The sequence below is a fragment of the Hesperophylax consimilis genome, chromosome 31 (assembly GCF_061612785.1).
Source record: "Hesperophylax consimilis isolate HC1 chromosome 31, BYU_Hcon_1.0, whole genome shotgun sequence".
In the NCBI taxonomy this organism is placed as follows: Eukaryota; Metazoa; Arthropoda; class Insecta; order Trichoptera; family Limnephilidae; genus Hesperophylax; species Hesperophylax consimilis.
Window position 1 is genome coordinate 7,972,222 of NC_142866.1, and position 24,088 is coordinate 7,996,309.

At 32.5% G+C, this 24,088-nt stretch overlaps 1 protein-coding gene across 1 annotated transcript in view; it reads right to left on the minus strand.

Moving 5' to 3' along the window:
* The window catches only part of LOC149409398 (uncharacterized), a 138,914-nt gene that overhangs the window by 105,798 nt on the left and 9,028 nt on the right, over positions 1-24,088 (minus strand). Inside the window, exons 2-3 of the mRNA XM_089649788.1 lie at positions 16,999-17,131; positions 14,722-14,880 (exon numbers count right to left, since the gene is read on the minus strand). Of these exons, the coding sequence (XP_089505914.1) occupies positions 14,722-14,880; positions 16,999-17,131 (292 nt within the window). The remainder of the gene's footprint in view (positions 1-14,721; positions 14,881-16,998; positions 17,132-24,088) is intronic.

Here is a 24,088-nt window from a genome sequence, read left to right on the forward strand (position 1 = left end):
TGCAGTATTTATCTACCGGTTACCGTGAGCACAAAACAATCCACAACCTTTATATTAATTGTAGTAGAATCTTCAGATTGAATGCTATTCAGACCGAATAGCATTCAGAATCCCCCTAGCATTGCTTTGCAGACGAAGGCAGAGATGATCGTGAAAGTGGCCGGTTCTGCTTATGTGCCAGAATAGTGGCTTTATCAGACTTATCGCATGACCCGGTGTCATTTGGAGAACGAAAGTAGCTAAGCGCAACCGAATCGCGGTCAATTGGAAGGAGACAAGGAATGAATACACCATTCGGCGAAGGTATTCTACAAAGAATTGGGGTGAAGTGCTGTTTTATATACAACTACAGCGGAATTCGGCAAACCTGCACAGAGCCATTTTTAAATATGACTGCATCACTAGTGAAACATAAATATATCGATGTCACGATGGCGGGCAAATATGTTCGCTGCAATTTGTAATTTTATGTAAATGCAATAATTACCGCATTTGTAACGCATTTCCCAAGATAACTTCATCGGTAAGTAAATGTTTCAGTTAATTATACATTACGATACTCGTTTGGAGTGCACTAACACCGATATTAATGTGAATTATAGAGTTTTAATTGCCACTAAGACATCACCGATATACTTTACTGGCTAGTTGTGGTCAATGTTTTTATCAATTTTATGATCTGTTTAAATGTAACATAGTTTGTATGGTGTGGTTAACAAAACACGAAAAATAAGTTATCGTGATTTATAAGACGAATTTTAAGAGTCAAATAATAATTTAACGAAATGTCTTAACTCTTAGAACACATATTTATCATCGAACCAATTGATTGTGGTGGACAATGGTCTTAAACATAATATTTAATATTTACATGGATTTCTTGGTTGATTATAATATAAAATTCATAACATCCGTTTCAATAGCTTTAAAAACAATTATGAAATGTACATTTGTAGTTACATACCAACTTAACTCGGTCAATATGCTGCTTAGATCTTTGTATGAAAAAGTGTTGAAACTAATATTTGCATAATATTATACTTAGATCAATAAAATTATTTTTTATGGTCTGAGACAATCTGTAGTATAGAGGTATAAAAGTTTAAATTGAAATCTGATCTACATTTAAGTGCCACTGGCACTCATTTTTTCTTACGAAAATTTAATAAGAAATTGATTTGAATGATTTATATTTATCACTTTTTATATGAAATCCCACAAGAGTGGGACTGTTCCCAACCGTCTTGAGACAGAAAGACTATGACATCCCCGATTGGGGTATGTTGTGAGGCTTAGAGTAGTTGGGAGGGGAATTAAGTGGAGAAGAGGAAGGTGGGGAAGTACATTGCTATTCAGATCTGGTCAACAAACACGGCCAAAGCCATTTCTAGCAACATTTCAATTCCGAATGGTGGTCTTATACCAGGCGATACTGAGAGTATCTTCCACTCCGGAAATATTATAGTATAATTATTTTATTTGGATAATTTATAAAATTACAATAAAATTTACTTGCGCACGCCGGGATTCGAACCCGCGACCTCCAGCTTGCTGAGCTATATCCCTCGACCACGGAGGCCGTATCATGAGAGCGTTTAGGAAATGAATATTTTTTTTATTACGAAAATGTCGGTTAACTGCTGAAAACTTTAGACTCATGCAGAACCGTCTAACTGACCTAGGTGCATAATTGCTTCCCTCTTCTCTTCCCTCTTCCCTTCTTTCTTCTTTTCCCTCTTCCATCTTCCCTCTTTCTTCCCTCTTCCCTCTTTTTCCCTCTTCCCTCTTCCCTCTTTCCCTCTTCCCTCTTCCCTTTCTTTCCCTCTTTTCACTTACAACGTTTTCTATGGATTTTTTTTCTATTTATTTGCTTTTAATAAATGGAACCACTGGTTTCCAAGTGCCAGTCAGTTCGTACGACAACATATATATATAAGTACAATGGCTTACACAGTTCATACAAACCTAAAGTGTTGGTTTTATGTCATAATCTAGTCGTGATGGGGAGAAAGGTTACCGTAAATAGAAGCCATAAAAATAATCTAATACCAAAGGCAAGAACAATCATCATGCACTGTGGAAAATGGTTTATATTCACCATTTACGTTTTTGAAAGGCCGACTTCGGTTGCGTCAATTTGAAATTATCATGGATTTAAATTACGTATAACTGAGTCGCATCATGGCAGTATTGTAAAGGATAGAGTGTCTTAACTCTTGTTTAAAATTTATTTGAGCTGCACTTTTCTGACACAATTAAAACTCTTCTGCTGAATAATTAAAAATGATGTCCACACTTCCACACATTATATCGATGGCAGAGTCAACGAATTTGCTAAAGTGCAGCTTTATGTAAATACGTGTCGTATTTGTAACGCTCATTTATATTAATTGGAAATTTAGAGTTGCTTGTGAAATTTACCTTACTGAAATCATTCAGAATACACAAAGATCAATACTCTTATGAATAACGTTTCTTAATGGTAACATTTTCTCAACTCTTAACTTTATATTTGTAATAAATTATGCTTGCATTCTCCTTTATCTGGGTAGAATTATCTTTCCTTAGTTATCTCATCGACAAGAAAATCAATTATCAAAAATAGAAAAAAATTAATTGATTGATAAGTCAACGAAATTATTATTCATATTACGCCTACTCCAGTCAAATTACTTACGACCTTCGTAACACCAATTTTCCTTCTAAAATTAGAATAATGAATTTAATTGAAGAGCTTATCAAATAATATCTCAAATCATTCTGTTAAAGAATCATCAAACTGACCTCAGAATCAAGCACAGAGCAAATAGTCATTATTCCTAATGTATCAGTAAGCAATCACATCGTAGGAACACGAATCTGTTTAAAAAATCCCATCATTTATTAGTGCCCACATTTGGTGAATTTAGTTCCTAATTACATAGAAAAAAAGATCCACATAGTGAAACTCGGATCATGTCATTGACATACATACCTGCATGATGCATCCGCGATACGGAGATTGCTATGAAGGTTGCAATCATCTGCTTTGTGATGTTCCCAGTTTTTGTTGCGTGTACTAAGAATAACGTGGATTTAGATAATTAATATCACAGCTCACAAAGAAATCATTTCACATCAAACAATGTCTGGTGGAGCAATAACCTCCAGACTGAGCGTGTAAATCCGGCCGACTTATTCATTATTATCAAAGTTTTATGAAACGTTGACATTACAAAATAAAGCTGTTTTCAATACTAGACCATTAGTGGGCCTTTATTGTACCTGGTATTGGTTTTCACGGTATTCTAATTATGGAGATTATCTTTATTTATTAAAGACAGCTGGTTGAGAAAAGATGCCAAAAATATATTTCGGTTCATGAAATGAATACTGCATGATCAAGAAAAAAATCACACTTAATCGAGTAGAGTAACTTTTGATATGAGTAGGGTCATATCGATAGTCAGAATAAAAGAATAGCGTGTGTGAGCATAAATGAAGCAAATATCACGTGCAAGATAGAGGTGTGTGGAGGTCTCTCCTATCTACTTAACCCTTCTGGGAAATTGCGAGTTTATTAGTTAGATTGATCACCCTGTTAAGGTGGTCAGAAATTCTTTACAGATTTTTCTAGTCACTCCAGCTTACAGAAGACCAGCAAATGATATTATTAGACTAAAGACTATGCGGAGTTTGTAGATAATGACAACAGTGCATTAGTAGCAATTATTTATATCTTGAGTGGTGAGGTTTTTAAGAAAGAAATCTTTTTGTTTATTTTGAACCACCTGCCCATGGATCTTTACGCCATGACGCACATCTGTAATTAGATAACTAGATAGGTAATTTAATGAGATACCTTCAGGACAAAAAAGTCAGTATCATATCGATCACGAACTTTGGACGGTTGAGTAATATAACCGTTACAAGAAACGTTTATTTTTAAAAATAAACCAGGTCATATAACATTTTTACCAAATCAATAAAATGAAAGGTAGGTAACTCTGTACATATTTTGCTCTAATAAGTACCTACGCTGTTCGGTTACTTTATGGAATATTATATCCGTGGTGTGTTTTACTTAGTAAGTATATGTTTATTTCATACGCTCCAAGTTTAGAGTTGCATGTAAAAAAAATGAATTATTTTATCTAAATGTAGTAGGTTGGCTCAACCCACAAGCTTCTTTATCGATTGGATACATTGTTTATAATGTGATGTATAGAAAGCATTCAATTTTGAAAATTATGCACTTACAGGGCTTTCCAGCCTGATTTTTATATTTCAAAGACTGGTCAGTTAAGATGGGTATGCATCAAACGAAAACCTAATTACATTTTTACAATTGAGTTGGTGTGAGGAGTCGGTATAAAGTTTGCCAGGGGCTAGCCAGTATGTCGCTACGCCAATGAGCAAGATATTAAGGCTTTCTACACCTTCCTATTTCATATTCTTTTTGAATGGGTCATTACAAATAGATCGTGTCTGCTCAACTGTTCTCTGCTCCACATTAACACCTTAATCTCTCCTCATGGGCGGCTGGACCAGGAATTTGCATCATAGATCACAGTGTGATTGCTAGGCGTACTTTAAACTCCATTGTTACGTGCTGAACAGACTGACTTAATGCCAAATCATAGATTCGATTGTTCTGAAATATCATATTTTGAATTGACACATCACTTAGGCATGATTTAGTAGGAAATATTATTTGCAACCAATGTTTACGAAGTGTTTATCTTTGATTTCCATATTCGTGTCATCATAAGAAATACGCTGGATTACGCAAGTATTGTATAGACTCCGTACCAAACTAAATATGCAATAATAAATCCAGACATATCCTGGATATGATCCTGGTACAAGCATGACTATAAGCGGAAGTGGACACATGGAACTTATACGAAGTTTATGCACCATTAGTATGGACTTAGATACTTGTGGCAACGAATAGATTAAGCCTAGAAACCAAACGTTCTGCAAATCTTCCAGTACTTAGTTGTATAATATAATTCATAACTCTCTAGATAAATGATAAACTATCCCTCTCTGAATGCCATGGCTGTGAAAACTTCAGCCGAATTCGTGGCCACGACTTGTTCAAGAAACCATAAGGCAGAACAAATATTCTAGCACAGCATAGCATGACAAGAGGAATGTTGCTGTTTTATACAGAATACAAAAAAACTCATATGAAGCTGGCTACAATCATTTTAAATATTTAATTTTGTTATATTTCGCATTTATTTTTCTTAAAACTATTTCAAAATCGATATTATATTTAAATTTTTTTTGTTTCTCTGTGTAACTAATCTCCACTGTATTGTTTACTATTATATAACTTTACAATTGAAAAATTCCTCCCCAACACAGGTGAACTCCTAGCGTGGAGGACAATGTACTATATATTATATACCTTTGTAATACTAATTTATTTAAGAATAAATAAAAAAATAAAAATATATATGTTGCTATATTATTGCTGATTACATAAAAAAAATTAAAAGCGATTCCTGTTACCATAATTATATTTGTAATATTTTCTACAAGACTTCCAACTGCTCCCAATTGTATCGAGCCACTGAGACTATGGTAACCCCAATTGGTGTATTTTTGAGGCTAAAGGTAGTGGGAAGAGGAATGACATTGAGAATAAGAAGGTGGGAAAGTGTCTGGCTATTAAGATCTGGTCACCAAACACGACTTAAGCCATTTTATGCAAAGTTTCGATTCTGAATGGTAACCTTTTACCAGGGCTATACTAAAAGCATCTCTATCACTCCAGAACGGGCCGCAAATATACCTACATATTTATTAAAATATAGTTTTAATGCATAAATTGTTAAATAGCAAAAATTGTTAAATAGCCGGAATTTGAACCCGCGACCTACAAATTCGTAGCAAAGGATCGTAAACACTCCACCACGGAGGCCATAAAATAACACATGTAAGGTTATCATATAAGAAGATTTTACAGGCCTCTTAAAAAAACGGAAGAAGTATAGATAAGTACCTTCAATTTTTTTGCTACAAAATTACCAGAATTAATTTGAGATACCAGAAGCAATAACATGTTAGGTAGGAAGATACATATAATAACAACAATTAAAGCAGGTTTCATCAAATCATATAAATTCTCTAGTAAGATTTTAAAACAGAACTAAAAAATATATGTTATATTTATTCCAGTACAAGATGAGTCTCTTTTTTATGTAAATAATTATTTATTGACATGGAGAACGTTAAATTGTGAGCCTACAGAAAAAATTCAGATGTTAAGAGTAATTTTCTTCTTATTTTGAACTTCAAGTGTCCAAAATCTTATCAAGCAGTATTAACATTCTGCATTAAGGGTTGGAAAATTGGATGGGATTGTTTTTAACGAGATGTCATGTAGACATGGACCTTCCTCTTGTTTTGAAGGACAAATGTGCAAAAATTTCATTAATCTCTGAACAAAACTATCGATTTGTACAAAAATCAAATCCATGCCGTCCTCCCAGCGTCCGCACCAAAGATATTAGAAGAACGAGATGTGCTATGAGCAGTTCATACTGTGTGGAATTGTTTAGCCCAGTGTCGCCGGTTTTGTTCACCAATACTACTGCACACCTTAGCTTGCGCTAAGGTATCCGCACTAATACATAGAACAGATTTCTGTGCATACACGTCTCGATAGTATTTAAAGTACCCTAATTAGGTAGTACTCCGCCTACGGTCCGGCGGCCAACATAGCATATCTCGTTCTTCTAATATCTTTGGTCCGCACGGAGAAAAATGAGTACTAAAATTCTGATAAAAACGGGATCGCAGGCTGTTTCCTGTTAGTACATTCCTAATTTTTCGCAACACGTGTTGATAATAATAATATTTTTGTATAGTGACGAAATGCAAAAATATTATGATTTTTATGTTACACGTGTTCCGACATTGTGTTTCATACATTCCTTTTTAACGGGAAAAAAAGATTCTTAATGAATTAGCAATGTTTTATATCAGTAAGTTTTTCCGTATAAGATATGCTTAAACTTACGGCTCTTAAGTTTGATGTAAGAATTTATTAATCGCCTTCGGTGATTTATGGCGAAAGATTTAATTTTTCACATTGAAATAGTCGGTGTCCATCTAGAGCAGTCCCCTCACTTTCCAAAGCCCACTCCGTCTGGACGTGAACACATTCATTATGAAGTCACCATTCAATCTAGATAAGAATGGTCACCGCTCGCCGCTAAAACAATCATCTCGAAATTCACTACATTTTGTTGGGTATTATAAAGCAATTATCTGTGACAGATATTTAAATCAGTTTATTTAATTTCATTTTTCCGTGTTAACCTACGTGTTATTTTATTTTTTCTATTATGTGTGTTTGAGAACAACGAGCATGTTTCCGAATTCCATTTTTTACAACCTGTGGATCTTTTCATGACTTCGCGTTGTTTTGGAAATGTTGTAAGACTTGTTGAAATGGGAACCCAGACGGATGAGATGGAGATGAAGATTTTAAATGGTTCCAAAAACAAAACAGAATATTGTAAAGGGTGAATTAAAGTAACAAGTAAGCAAAAAACACAAAACAAACCTAACCTAACTTATTTTTTTTTATTTTATCCCGTTACCATGACAACTAAAACTAGTGAAAACTACTTCAAGCAACGCAATATTTCAACTCTGAATGGTGTTTTCTCACCAAGGGAATATTAAAAATATCTTCCACTCTCTCTGTATTTTGCATGGTTACATATGTAGGTTAAATAATCTATTGTGTATTGGTGAAATGAATAGATTCCTTTGTTTAATAACCACTTATTATTAATTTATTAATAACAATAATGTGGTTCTGGTTTTAGAAATCGTTATTTTATTATTTCGACCGTACCGAAAATAAATAATATGCAAGCTGTTTATTTTCCATTGTCAATAATAGTCATTTGAAGATTTCTAGGAATGTTATATTCATCTGTTGAAATTAATACCTGCATTGAATGTATTCCTTACGCACCATAAAACAGATAAATATATATGGAAATTTAATATTTCAAACGTAACAAAAATTTTCGATCAAAAATATTATTAGAATATTGTTGTAGGAGATACCCTATAGCATGATCAAAAAATGGCTAGACTACCACTCACTTACCCTGACTTATGCCAGAAAACCAAAATTATCACTTTCAAAATAAAAAATACAAAAAACTCAGAATTAAACCTGAACATGGAAATTAATAACTTCCATTGTTTACCATTTTAAGTATTTAGGTGTAAAAATTGATCAAAATTTTAAAAAATAAACATATTGACTATTTAAACTATGATTATTTATCCAAACGATCAGTAATGTCCCCATTAAGAAAGACTTAATCAAGATCTACATATGGCTCTTTGCCACGGAATACGGTATTATCAAAGGTGGCCGTTAAAATAATGACAGTAACCTAAAATAACTAAAATGCCTATTCCAAAATAATTCTCTTTTAAATTCATAATTACTAAACACAAGACATAACTAATACTATAATCACTAGAACTCAGGGTCGAAAACATATCTAAAAATCAACTACAAATACAACATTTGGGAAAAAACTTCCTACACACTATGGTACTACTTTTTCTATTCTATAACAAAAAGTCTTTCTCATAAAAAAATCACCACAATATTAAGAAATAAAAAGCTGGATTCAACATACAGGGAGATCAGAAATAGAAAATATACTAACAGCGAATACAGACTGAAACCGAAACCATTCAACTGCCCTAAAAACACCATCTTTTATATTCGTAATTATTTACACTTTATTTATTATTTATAAATATATATAATTACCATTTTATTAAATTAAGTTATAAATTTTTTTTTATATAATGTTCATTACATTTTATGCAAGAAAGCTTTTGACTGTCCAGCTAGGAAGGTTTCCCGTTTTAGGACAGTCAAATTAACAGGTTTAAAATTATCCTAGAGGAATACGGGATTTAAGAATAGAGAAAACAAGTTTGTAAAAGCGAAGATACAACTAGGCGTTCGTGATAAATAATTATCAGATTACATTTTTTAGTAATATTTCGGAATCAGTTCTGCATAGATCTTATATCCATTTTGTTATTTTTCGACCAAAGGGTGAAAATTCACACAATTTCAGCTGTGAAGGGTTTTGTTATATATTTTAGGACCGAGACATGAGAATAGTTTTTGATAAGCCGCCCTGTTGCATTTTGGAACGGAAATGTCATTTCTTCCCTTATTTATGGTTTGATGTTTGTGTTCGGCTATTTTCATATTGTTATTATTTTTATGAACATGGATTACTATTTTTTTTTATAAAACACTGTCGGACATCTAGTACATTAAATTCCTCAAAGAAAGCGTCGCTTGAATGACTGAAAGGTTTCTTCATAGTAAATAACACGTAAAATAGATGTCTGTGCCTTCAATAACGGGTTTAATGTTGTTCTTCCTGTACCTCCCCGACCAACGCAAGCGTAGGTTATGATTGATTGATTACACAGCTCGTAGTATATAATGAATAAACCTATCAGTCAACCTTCATAATTAATAATTTAAAATGACTTATGTTAATAATATCCCAGTGAGAATATAATTGTCTCTATTTGTTAAAAAAAAGGAAGATATATCATCAATTATTATTATTATTATATAACTTGCTGCGACCAGTTCCGTCTTTACTCTAAGAGCACGATGCGAAAACTAGGGGACCCCCAAACTCAACGGTCCCGGGGGCCTTTACACGGCTTAAGACGGCCCTGGCTGCAAAGTCAATTTTGAAGGTAGTTAAGTTTTATTGTGGACATTTTTTTCTTATTTTTCCACATTTTTCCTTGATTTTAAAGTATTGTCACATTAATGAGTACCTACTTACACTTTTATTTTACTTTGTACAAACCTCAATCCAAGCTAAAATGCTAAAACGACAGAAAAAAATAGTAGACAGACAATCTTTTAACACAATAAAGAAAGTAACTACTTTCATTATTGTATACATCTGTATTATTAAAAGCCAAAACACCATGTTAACTAATTAGGGAAGTTGATTACGGTGCGAACTGATTACAATAATTACCGATTTATTTCCACGAAAATAATATGAACTTATAGAAACGACTTGGTTTCAGCATAATGTATGAAAAGACACTTCGTATCAATTAATTAAGCGGAACTAGCATTATGCAATTGGTAGCAAAACACCCGCACGTAGCTTACTTACAGGAGATTGCCGCAAAGGACTTACTAGCGGACTTACCATTTGTCCAGTCATTTGTCTGTAAATAGATACTTTCGTTTTATTACGGACATAATAATATGAGCCTTTTAATAAACCATCGCTGGAAGGATAAAACGTTTCAATAGATTTAATGACATAATAAAATCAAGTTTGGTAACGGAGAATAAAGCAGGCATCATGCTATTTGAGTTCAAAAGCTCTATCGTAAAATTGAGGTTAGTGTTGTTATTTTAGCAATTAATAAGTTGTGTTTTTTTTTTAATTTTGCTGTTGTTTTTTTTTCGTTTAAATTTTTACTATACTTTTTTGGTGTATTTTTAAATGATTAGTCATGAACATTATCTTTTCTGGTAATTTATAAAATAATTATATTTGTAGTTCTGTTCACCGAAAGTTTTTTTATATATCGGAGTCGGTAACTGGTATTTTGCCTGAGATTTTTGTGTTTCTAAAAGTACGATTTCTTTAGTATATATCGTTTTTATAGTTATGTGTTAATTTTAGATTTTATACAATTTATTACGCCATTTAGTAGATATCCTTATTGCGTATTTGGTACTCCTCACTCCATGGTGGACAAAAGTCAGCATTGACTCGAAGATAAACCACTTGGTGCTTATATTAGAAACCTTGTTCAGAATGTTTATAGCTTTAAGTGCTAAGATTGGAAATGCCATATCTGTATTAATGCTGTCCAGAGATGTTCTTTATTTCAAATAAATCCATTTCAAATGGAAATGCAAAATGCAAAATAGGTATTTTCCATTTTGCATTTTAAATGCTTTTCTAAAAACCATTTTGCATTTTAAATGCTTTTATCAATGCATTTTCCATTTTAAATGCTTTCTTGCAACATTCTTCCTACTATCTCCACTCATCTTTTTTCATAGGCCCCAAATATCAGTCGGTCCTCAACCTCGCTATGAGAGATAATTTATATTTTTCAAGTTGCTCCCTGGTAGGAGCCCTGGCAATTGAGTGATACCATTACAAAAAATACTGATTCAAATACTGAACATGACGCTGTAATATTAAATGTTAGATAGCAGTTTCTATGTTTTTACGTTGTCCCGCGCAAAATTTTTGTAGTTTCATAATCTGTAGTCGTGGTTTAGAGTGGTATATTTATGCGTGGTGTTTTTGGATTTACCATCATGTAATATGTTTGCTCTACATAGATGTCCATCATTAAATAACAAAATTGTTTAAAAATTCTATAATTATTTTAATTGTTTGACCTGAGAAACCATTTTGCATTTTCAATGCATTTTGAAAATAGGTATTTTGCATTTTGCATTTGAAATGCTTTTCTAAAAACCATTTTGCATTTTGCATTTTCAAATGGAAAAGCTTTGACCCATTTCCATTTTGCATTTCAAATGGTTTTGGGTACACATTTTGCACATCTCTGGTGCTGTCCAGCTATCCTCATCTTTTCTACTTCATCTCCCACACTTTTTTCAACCTCGAGACATTCGTCAACGAGGATACCATAGTTACATCTATTAAGTATTGTTAGGTGGCGCCACAGTCATTAGGTTCGCTCTTACGCCGCCAGAGGTGCGTTCTGTCAGCCAACAGGGCAACTACTCCAGCTAATGCATATCGGCCGATAAAGAAGGGATTGACTGGACCTGCTACAGACCCGGAACAGGGGGTCCCGTCCCAACGGCTACGATTTTGAACTGAATATTGGATGTCATTATTGTTATAGACCGGGAAAAAATATTATATTTCATCATTACCATTTACTTAGCGCTTTATTATTGCTAACAGTATATTTGGAATGTAGGTACACAGTATCACATTCAATTCTGAATAAGAATCCGTCTGATTGACAATCCGTTGTTAACAGACCGATTGCCTTCTCTAATGCATAGACGCAATGTAGGCATGTTGTGTCTGTTCTACAGGTATTTCAATGGAGCCGGCTCCAAGGATCTAGCAGCATTGATTTCTGATGCACCGGTGCACATGCGCGAAACTCGACGGACACGAACTGAACACCCGTTCACGGTTGACGTTGGCTTCATGAGAACGGGCCGTTTTTACGACTCATTTTTGTGTAAGTCGGCTCGTATGTGGAACGAGCTACCGGCATCTGTTTTTCCTCCCTCCTATAATCCGAGCCTCTTCAAGGTCCGCATTAACTTAATATTTTATAATTACCTTATTCCGCCTCACAACGCCGCCCAACCGGGTGGTGACATAGTTCCCCTGTCTGTGCACTGCACAGGCAGGGACACTCTTGTGAGGTGTCACATAAAAAAAATAATAATAATCTGGAAAATCTACCTACATTTCCATGAAACATTATTTTAAAATTAACTTTTTTATCCGAGTACCACACAAGCCAACTGCTCGCAATCGTCTGGGGTCAGTGAGTATATGGCATCCCCAATTGGGTTATGTTGTGAGGATGAAGGTAGTGGGTAGGTGAAGGAGATGGCGTAGAAAAAGTTGCAGAATTCCCTTAAAGTCCCACATTTTAAGCAACGTTTTGATTCTGAATAGTGGTCTTTCACCATGGCGATACTGAAAGAATCCACCAATCTGAAACCTGCCGTTAATTTACTACGTATTATTTAATGGTTTTGAACCTCCTGATTAGTAGCCGAGAATCCTAACCAATATCTTTATTGGTCAAACGAAATATTTATTTATAGGTCCGTAAAATTGTTTTAAAAAATCGCTAATTTTGTTTCTTGGCTTTGAGTTATGGACCATGAAACAGTATTTCAATAAATAATAGATAAACAGTAATAGATGTAACAATATTTCATTAGTTTTACTCTTTTAATCAACTACCTACTTTACCATCCGTATTTAAATATGAATCTGAACATTAAATATGTTGTTAATTATCATAAATCATTAGGTAAGATCCATTAACATACATAACCACATACTTACGATAAGATCTAACAAATCCAATCATTGTTAGCGCGTGCTGGATTGTGGAAAGTACAATCCTTTACAGCACTCATTAGCATTTTAAGGCCCAATTTGAATATTTATACAATAAGGTTTTACCGTAAAATACTACAAATATAAATTCAGAAGCCGGCCAAGTTAAAATATCATCATGGCTAATGATTTCTATTGAGGCGTCTCAATAAAATATATCATTTGCCATTAAAAATACTTTATCATCTGAAAATAATCATGAGATAATTACGAACCAAAGTAAAATCGAATTTGAATTCGAAATCAATGTTTTTGTTGATTTTTCGATGCAACGCTGTTTTGCATATCAATTAAAGTTTCACTGTTAAATTAAAATGTACTATTAGGTTTGATAATGTAGATTTTTCTATTCACGATTAGATAGTTTAGATAACCAATTAAAATATCAGAAAATATTATACTTTCGATAAAAGATGTTGATTTCCAAACATTCTCTCATCGTAATACATTCTAAATTTCATGAAACATAATTTTCAAATATAATTATTTTTGATTTAAATTCAAATACTAAGCATAAAACAGAAAATGTATGAGATAAGCACAAAAATCTCTCGAATAGTGGGTTATATATTAATCTACACAGCTTTTCGTCTGGAATTTATTTAATCAATAAATAAAAATCTAACCTAACTAAAATCTTCTAAACTTCTAAAAATGTTAGTCAACTAAAAACATTCACAACCATCATATATTTATTTCATAGGCCGTAGTGTATACAATTTCCCCTCGATACCACATTTTTTCTGGGAATTGCTTATTAGGTTTTCGCAGGTTTTCGTGTACCGCAGAATTCGCACAAATATAATATGAATATTGAGTAATAAGTTTGATTCAGTTTCAGCAAAAACTTGATGCAGTTTCACTTGATTTTTTTATTACATCATTCTAGATAATCATCAGCACAAAGTTGGGTTGTAATAGGTATATTTTGATTTAATTTTAATAAGTACTATCCAAATTTTTAGGAAATATCACCGTACTGTACTGGAATCCATTTTAAGTACCTACTAAAATTATCACCAAGTACAAAAATATGTTAGTATAATGCACAAAGAATGGTAAATGAATGAGTTTCGCCCCTAATTTATACGAACTTTCAATCCTTTTTCATGTTCTCCATAAGACTGTCGTGCACTTAAGTATTACAACTCTGAGTTTCATATTAGTTCAAAAAGGTCATGGGAACAGTTTTACTTTTTTGTGACATGCGCCAAAAGATGCAGAATTCATCGTTTTCGGAGCATAAAATTACATAGGATCTCCCGCGAGTATACTTGTTAGGTACATGTAAGATAACCTATTTCAACATATGTGGATTAAGTATAATTCCCGAGATTTACTGGCCAACTCGTGCCGTATTCCTTATTAAATGTCCAAGGTTATTTATATTGAGATTTAAACATACAGTAGTAGAACTAAAGAATAGTTTGAAAATAATAATTACCTTTCCATTCAAAAATAGATAAAGTTCTAAAAACACATTATGTAATTGAAAAATTACTTCAGAAATCAAAAAAGTAAAAGCACTCACCCAAGAGCAATATAAGTTTCCTGAGCGGGCCATCGTGGTCACTTTCGATATCATCCACCGCCATGCAGGATTCGTAGAGCGTCTTAAGCTTCCAGTTGACGGTATCGGTGTCGCCGACATCGGTCATGGATGAGACTATATCACGAACCTTCGTCAACTCTGTGAATTTAAATTAAAATGTGATTATTCACTTCAAAAGGGTTGAATATACAATATGGCGCTTTGTTTTATTCTATTGAAAGTATGAAAACGATTTCATTATTTGATGGCACATGGTGGAAATTCTATTGCGAACTGTAAATTGGTTACTTTGGCCTAAACATTCCATACTGAAAATTCCATCGAACAATTGAACAATCGAACAACATAGGCTTTTGTTTTTATATTTTTATTTTATAATTTAATTCGTATTTTTTTATTATAAATGAACATAGCCGTTCCTCTCCATAAATATGAAAGGATCTTGTGTTCGGTGGGGGAATTCAAGATCAATTATAGATGTAAATAAGTATAAAATATTATGTAAATAACAAAATACATACGAAAAACGCAATATTTGTCAATTTTGTAGAAAATGGACATTTTAGAAATGGATTCGGATAGTAATTTTAGCAAAATTTTCAAAATTAAGCTGAAATAATCTATACGATATTTTGTATTTTTAAAGGAAAATTGTTAAAATAAGTTATTCCTATATAGAAGTAGGTATTTTGAACATGCTTGGTATTTAGTTTGGCGATTTTTTGTAGTAATGGAACACAAAGAATTAAGATGGCCCTTTCTTTGTCTTAACTGTAATTATGTTGAAATGTCAATGAATAATATTCTTAATTATGATCTTAATCTAAAGTAAAGAACTTATTCAAGACGATTAACAAAGATCTGAATGTTGTGACAGAATATTTTAAATATTCGTAAGTCGTGATTTAAAAACAAATACTTTATAATGAATGGTAAAAAATTGCCTCATTTAACGAGCTATTAAACAGAGTTATTAAGAATACCTATTCAAAATCATGTTAATCGTGACTGCATAATAGTTATAATGTATCAATCGAGGAAAATAAAAATGGCATTCAAATGATAGGCGTTTAATGATGATGTCTATAATAAAGTAAATGGTCTGTTAAATTTATACTTTTTGGCTATCAAACTTAACTATCAACATTAAACTCCTAAATCAAAAATGCACCATTGAACTTGAGTTTGAGTTTTGAAATTTGAACAGAGAAATAAGTTTGCATAAACGAGAATCAAACTGCAAGTGAATGTTTGTACTGTCATAAAATTTACTTGATGATACAATTCCTTGCTTTTCATTTATGCATTTATTTCTTTGCCAGATGTCAGGTGGCTTAAAATTATCAAGGTAACACTTATTCCGCAAAAAAGAATTGAAAACAAATACATAAATACAGCACTATTTCAACGTTATCTAGAACATTTGAAAGAAAGACAATTTTCTTTAAAAAACCATCATTATGTAAAAAAATATGGCTTTATAGAAAAATACGAACACACTTGCGGCAATAATTACTTAAGAGTGAACATAAAATTATTCAATAATTTTATATTTTTTGAAAATATAAATATATTTTTTGAAAATAATGCTATAAAATATTGAGATAAGGTGTAAAAATTTAATATTTGAATCCTATTGTATAAATTTGCATGCTTTTTAGAAATGTTTTAAAATTTTATTCAGAAAAAACTATTTTTTCACAATCATATTCGGTAAGTACAGACGCAAACTCATTTTCATATTTTGAAGAGTAACTTGCGAAAGGTTTTTTTTTAAATAATTAAAATAGAGCCATCTATGAACGAACAGTTTATGAATAATTTAAAGTTTTCCTTTAATCAGTAAATTTGGGAGAAACATTGACTGCGATTAGCAATGAATTTTAATGTACCTGAACGAGTGGACCTTCAGAAAGCCTTTGATAAAGTAAGTCTTGATATAATTCTTAAGAAACATATATTTTAATCATGTCGGCAATAGATAACAATTCGTTAGCATAAACAATCAAAATAGCAATGACCTTCCATTAAACTCTGAAGTTAGGCAGGGATCATTATTAGGATCACGATTATTCCAAATCTAGAGTAATGAAGTTTTTTTTAAATATTAGACATGGACGGTGCAACGTTCTTATACGCAGATGAAACCGCAATTTTCTATTGGGAAAAAAATGATGTATTAGCTAGTTAAGTATCATTATTTCTTATATTATTTTTGCGTGTTTACTGATCGAAAGTGGACTATGTTGTTATTACCTTGAAGCCAGAGTTCATCCCTCTTCGCCCAATTGCCTCGGAGTCTAGTAGTGTTATCGTTTAGCCAACTCCCGCAAGCCCACTGCCATGGGTCCTCGCAAGGATCAATGCTCCTGTTCATTGTCTCCACATACTGAAATATTAACATGTTATTAATATGTATAATGGGGCCGAACCGTACTGTAAATGGGGAGGTCAAATACTAGGTTTACGCTAGTTAAAAGTGGCAGGACATTATCTCATAAAAGTTCCTTCTCAAGCCGCACAGCGCCACCGCAACGAAAGTCTCGACTATGCGACTGTCATTTCTGTCAAGCATATTTTTCGTTTCCTACCATCTTTTAAAAACATCTGGGAAGCATGTCTGTCTTTTCACGTTTATGAATTAATCCAAAATTCAAAGTTTTATCATTTTGCAAGCTGTGTAATTCGATAAAATCAGAATTTGGATTTCATATCCCGAACTTGCCTGTCTTCCGCGGGAGCCATTCTGTTGGCATGATTTATTTAATTAGGAATTATCCCAGAACGCTAGGTTATCACGCTCCTAAATTCTAAATTTTTAAAATGCTTAACAAAGCCAAACAATTTATTAGTACAAAGTAGAGTTATTTTAATCTGCCATTGGTTTAAATTCTTGATAGATTTCTAACTAACTAACCATCACGTCGGTTTTCCGCGGAATGCAGAGAGGGTGAACCGGCGAAAATCTCGGTCTTGGCACACTCTGCTTTATTCATCAACTTTCATACATCGTATCATGTATACCCTTATGTTACCCTCACTTTTAACATGGCCCGACTCAAATATGAATTATAGTATTTAAAAAAACCATTTCGCTTTCTTTCAAAAAGTCCACATAGTTTTTTTTTAATACCTATTTAAAAAAAAAATCACAAATTTATAAATGTTGCTCCTACTGTGATTATTTTCTTTCCGAATAATATGTCGTTGTTTGCTCGATTCCAAGCGATTCCCGCAACCGCCAACCAAAACATTCACATAGAGACATCTAGAATCAAACTGTATAAGTTTATTTACAATTCAATTCACTTGATCATTCCTGGTTTAATTCTTGGCTTAATCAATAAGATCTAGAATTTTATGAGCATAATTTTAAACTATAAATATCAACCCACTCAGCCTCGTAGAAGAAGCAACAGGTGTCCAATACTAATGTTTTCTTCCTAGCTTGGTTCTATTCGTAGTAACTAAGCTCAGTTTTCTCAAATATTTTAATTTAGAAAACGTAAGCAAAAATGGTTGGATTATTTATCTTTTTTAACTTACTGGTATAAATTTATTTGTCTAGAACCCTAGAGAATAATAAAATCATTTGAACATGTACATTCTTTAATATTGTTCTCCACGTCTACACCCTACAAGTAAAAAAAAGTAGATTTTTTTTTTTTAATTTATTATATATTAGCTGACATGTATCCGGCGATCCTATGGATTATTCTTATGAGATAGACATATACTATACCGGGTTTTCTGTAGGTATTTTTAAGATATACAATTCATTATTTTATACTATTTAATTAATAAAGACGATGAATAACAAAAAGTCATCTTAATAGAATTATTGTTTAATTATTATGCTTACCATGAGTATTCAAATTTGTGAAAAAAAACGTCAGTACGAATTTTAGTTTTTTTTTTTGTTGTTACATAGGTATATTTTATTTGTGTTCTGTTTCAATAAGTATGAAAACATTTACAATGTTTGAAATTGAAAAGAAATATATTTTTCTAACAAAGTTATCCATCCTCACCATCTTCGTCGTTTTTCTTCGAGAACTTTGCCAACTTTGTAAACGGTCACTTCGCGCTATCTATTGCGAAAATACTATTTTTTTTGTTAAATGTTTACAATACATGTCCCCTAATTTAATTTATTTATTTATGCCCTTAAGAATTTTACATTATACAAGTGTAACATTTATATTACATAATAATAATAATATTACGTAATGTTAATGACATTATATTAATTATATTACATAATATTAATCTAATTACAATAATTAAAATAAAAAAAAGTGGGTGTGTCAAGCCTACGCAAGACAGAAGTGAAACTTCTAGTATTCCTCTCTCTCTATTTTCATTTCATCAAAAATTAAATGAATTAATTAAATGAACTACAACTATAAATGTAAATGTAAACGCAACACAAAACGCGAACACAACTTATCACAGCGGGAGCACGCTGCTAACTGATTCACTGGCCGTGGTGGGCGTGGCCGCGCAAGTGCGCTACCGGCCGACCTGCTAAACCGAACTCGTATCTCGCTCGTAACTCAAAGCAAAACGTTCGTGAGCGGCTCCCCCACCTCAACAAGCGCATATGGTGAGAGAGGGACAGTGAACGGTGAGCGGTGGTGGGGGTACCCGCATTTTCGTGTCGATCCTGACTCGGTTTTACTCCGTCCCCGAAAATCCATTACGCGCCTAAAGAAGTTTCACTTCAAAAATTAAAATAACTTATATCGTTGATGTTGCTATTCCAAATTCCTGTAATATTCAAATATCTGTTAATGAAAATATAAGAAAATACACTGATCTAGGAAATGAGATAAAAAGAATTTGGCATTCTCAAAATATAAAAATATTACCATTTGTTATTTCGGCTACTGGCATTATACCTAGCTCTCTCATTAAAAAATAAGCGTTTTAGGTCTATCAAAAAATTTAAATATAAAGTTGCAAAAGTCGGTCATTTTGAATACATGTAGGATAACGAAAGATTTTTTAAATATTTATGTTGAGGGATCAGTAGGATTTATAGGCCCTGTTAGGAGTTCTACCGAGCCGAACCCTCTGATATGAAAATATCTGGAGTCGGTGAATTATTTTCCCATTTGATCTCTGGTGAGTTGACATGTTGTTGTTCTTGTATTGTTTTGTATTTATTTTGCTTATATAATGCACTTGCATAATGTTGATTGACTAGATAATCATTTGTGGAAAAGTGTGTGGAAGGGTTTAGTTTTTCCTATGGGGAAGATTTAACCCGGAAAAAAAATCGGAAGCACAAAAAAAAAAAAATCATATAACATAATATTACATTTACATTATACAAGTGTACATTTGTATAATATAAAAATAAGGAACTGAATAATCATTATTTATAATTTAGTATTTATGTATTATACCTATTACAATACGGAAACGTACCGTAAACAACCATAGGCAAATTAATTAGCGGCGCGAAGTTCATCAAGTGGTTGATAATTTTATCTTACTTTTTATTCAAAAGTAATTTATATTACAGCATGACCTGGCCTTAGTCATGGCCAGGGTTTGATGAATATTACAAAGAACTTAGAGAAATGTAATTTTTCGTGTTTGTGTTTTGTGTGCAGAAACAATAAACACCACTTGTTATTTTTAGTAACAATGCCATTTGAATTTGCGTTTCGTAAACGTGGAGTTGGAGTAAACATAATTTCTTGGAACCCAAACTCTTAGGAAAGATTGACGTGAGATTTAATGGGATAAGGCTTGGCTGTAATTTTAAGGAATTTGGGTATCTCTAAAATCATAAAAATTTACAACAGCTAAAACACGAAATAAATCTCGTTAAAATCCAATTAGGAAATGGCTTAAGTGATAGATAATCCCTGGGGGGGAAGGTTCAATCCTCAGTAATTTTTTAAAGTTTTTAAATACATTTTAAAAGTTCACAGCAGCTAAGATCCAGTCCCGAGAAAAGAATATTCAATCCTCAGTCAAACCAAAAAAACTGTATTTTAAATACATCTACTTTGTTTTTTACGGGTAGATTTTTTAAAATCAAACTGAATATACAACGTAATGGAAAACTTTTCGTTTAGCGTGAAAAAATTGTCTTCTGAGTGTTTATGTAATATTACTACTTCATGATCGTACTTTGATGACTGATTGTAAAGTTTCAGTGTTCTCCTATCAAAAGTCAAATTTTCTTTACTTTGTGAATATCGACATATCTAAAATCAATCAAGCCTATGTGTGCATTCAAATATAAGTTGGTCTCGCAAGAATAACTCGTTTTGGGGACAAAATCTAGTACGTTGCATTGTATTTTTATGTTATATATTTTATGTTGTTTATACAAATAGTTGGTTGCATACGGCACTTGTCATCAGTTAAAACTTAAATAAAAATTAATTGTTTACGAAAAACATTATAACTTCATCACAAGGATATACGAGGCCACACGCATGTTATCATCACAAACCTTCCACCGTGATACAACAATTATGGGATATTTATTAATAATACTAGATAAACTTGTAATTTTTTTGTAAAAGCTAGTATTATTTGTTATTTGTGGTACTGTACAAACAAACATATGTGTTATTTAAATAAAAACGCATCGTCACTTATTATCATATTATGGATTAATTGCATATTTTACATCATAGCCCGAGTCGGCTCGTATCCTACCTCATTGGGAGTTGAAACGGAGATTAAAAGAAGGAGAAAAAATTCTTTCAGATGTATGTAAACTTACGTTGGTATTTTCAATGTTATATATATTTTATCTAAATCTGAAGGAAACTCATTACGTCAAAGCACCAGAGATTAGCGACCTGGTGAAAAAAATCAATTGGGCGATTCAACGTCTGTGGCTAAAGAATATAATGTCATACAATTTTCATAAAAAAAACTAATATTCGGGTGTACAAATATGTCTGAAAAAGTTTTTATTTTGATTACTTTGAAAAATATATATGTATATAGACTATTAATGTAAAGTATGGAAATATAATTCATAACAGCAGCGTGTACAAATGTTAACTAAACCAGGCAATTTGGCTGTCCTAAAACGGGAAAATTTCGTAGTTGGACAGCCAAAGCTTCCTTAATATGTATGTAATTATTTGTATATAATAAATAAATAAATAAAAACGTAACAAAAATAGTTTTAAATACGAAAGTCACACTAGAATTTTTTTTCACATGCCGATACTGGTCACTCAGCTAAGTAATCGCCTAACCCCTCACATCGACCCTAGCTTTCCAATTTCTACTGATTTTAGATGTTTTTGTAGAAAAAAAAGACCGGAGACCAAAATTTTGTTTTCATTTTTTACTCCAAATAATGTCAGGAATCACTTGTTAAAGTATGTCAAGTACGTCCCTTAAAGCCCTGCATTTATTGCAAAATTCTCTATTCCGTAAAAAAATAGTGTTAAATAATCTCAATCGCGGCGCACATTTGCACATCTACCCTTCTGGCGCCACTAGTATTGTATGAACTTTTTCTTATAACAGAAGTCTGACATTGATAACGCACAAATGCGGGTTTCATTTCGGACTCGCTCTTGGCCGGAATAATTCACACTGTTGGATTTTTTAACGCGGAATTTGAATGACGCGCTGTTTAAACTGGGTAAAATTAAAATATAGGTTTATCTTATTTAGTTATTTAATTTATAGGAGTTCACTGCATGGAAGCATCTTGGAGATAACCGGCACCAATCATAGCCCGTTTATTGTTGTTGAAAGTTAACTACTTTACCTATCTTTTACCACATTGAGCCGGCGTTATGATACTTTTATCACGTTATTACGTGTGCTTTATTTGTCATTCATATCTAGTCTTCAACATTCCTAGTAAAGTGAGACAGTATAATTATTTTAGCAAATATTTCTGAATTAGTGTAATTGCTAAATAATTGATGCTCGGAATGATAATACTGTATAGGTTCGAGTTCTTGCAAAGTTTATTTTTTATTTATTACCTTACTTTTTTTGCATGGAAAAATGTCTCTGGGTATATTTTCTCAAGTTTTGCTACTGAGTAAGGTATTACTATAATCGATAATCGTGGAGTGATATCAGGTTCCAATAGCTCAGTTCTCAATAACTCATTTAACTAGTTATTTTTCGTTAGGAGCCCTGTAACATCATGACATAATAATCTAACTTTGGAAGTATCGTATGTTTCTGTTTGTTTCTAATCAACATTAAAATATATTGAAGCGGATTTAAAATTTACCACAAATCAAACACACCACACTTAAGCATTTCAAATCACTACTTACTAGTAAACTAATAATAAACCAAGTCGTCTTGTGTGTTTCCCAAACAAATATAACGCATTAGAAAAATACCAACAGCTTGCCCCTGGTATCTTAATATGTCAGTGCTAATGGCGCGCGTTGACCTGCTACATGCTGTAAGCTTTGCACTTATATTTTTGTATCTTATAGGTACCTGAAGAAATGAGCTTGTAACGTTTAATACCAAAGATAGGCAGTAAAAAAAAATAAACTCGATGAGATTGTTTAATTTTGTAAATGATAAGTTTTTAATAATTCTGGATACAGTCGCCATCTATGGATTGTTTGAATAGTTGATTATTAGAAATGGTGTGAATCTGAACTAACATTCTAGAGCTCTAACATGTCGATAAGCAGTTGCTTCTTTTTCATTGTGTATGTCCGAATCTGTCAATATAGTGTCAATGGATTAGTATTTTTAATCTATAAAGGGACTGTTCCCAGTAAAAAAGTGTTCTTTCCATCAGAAATTTATTACAGTAAACAGTTTTTATCTGTACAAGGGTCGGGCCCGTTATCAATAAATTGTTATTGTTAACGTTGATATTATAAAAAGCATGTTTTGTGATTCAAATAAAAAAGTTAAAATACGCTCCAAGTGTTTCCAGTAAAGTCCAAAAACCAGAAAAATATACAGAGATTGAAATTGAAGATTACGAATTTATTTTTCTTCTAATTTTATGCTGAAATGAAAATTCACCCCTTCCTAATAAATGTGATTTAAATTGTAAAAACTAATAAGCAATATTTATCAGTAAGGCCCTGAGGGTTTAATTAAGGGTTATACTGTTTATGTTGGACCGGATGGGCAAACTGAATTGAATTGAGGTCGGTTTCCTTAACGGAGGCGTTCGAGAGGGTGCCCTGCAGTTCCGTATATATTTAACGCCACATTAATAGATTTTTATTAATTTTATTTTAATTGCTGGCATCCCGGGCGTTTATTTAAAATATCCACATACAGGGTTTTTAAAAAATCAATGGTTTCGTTGCTTGTGTGGCACATAGCGCCGTCTTGTTGAAAGTAAACGTTGTCCAGA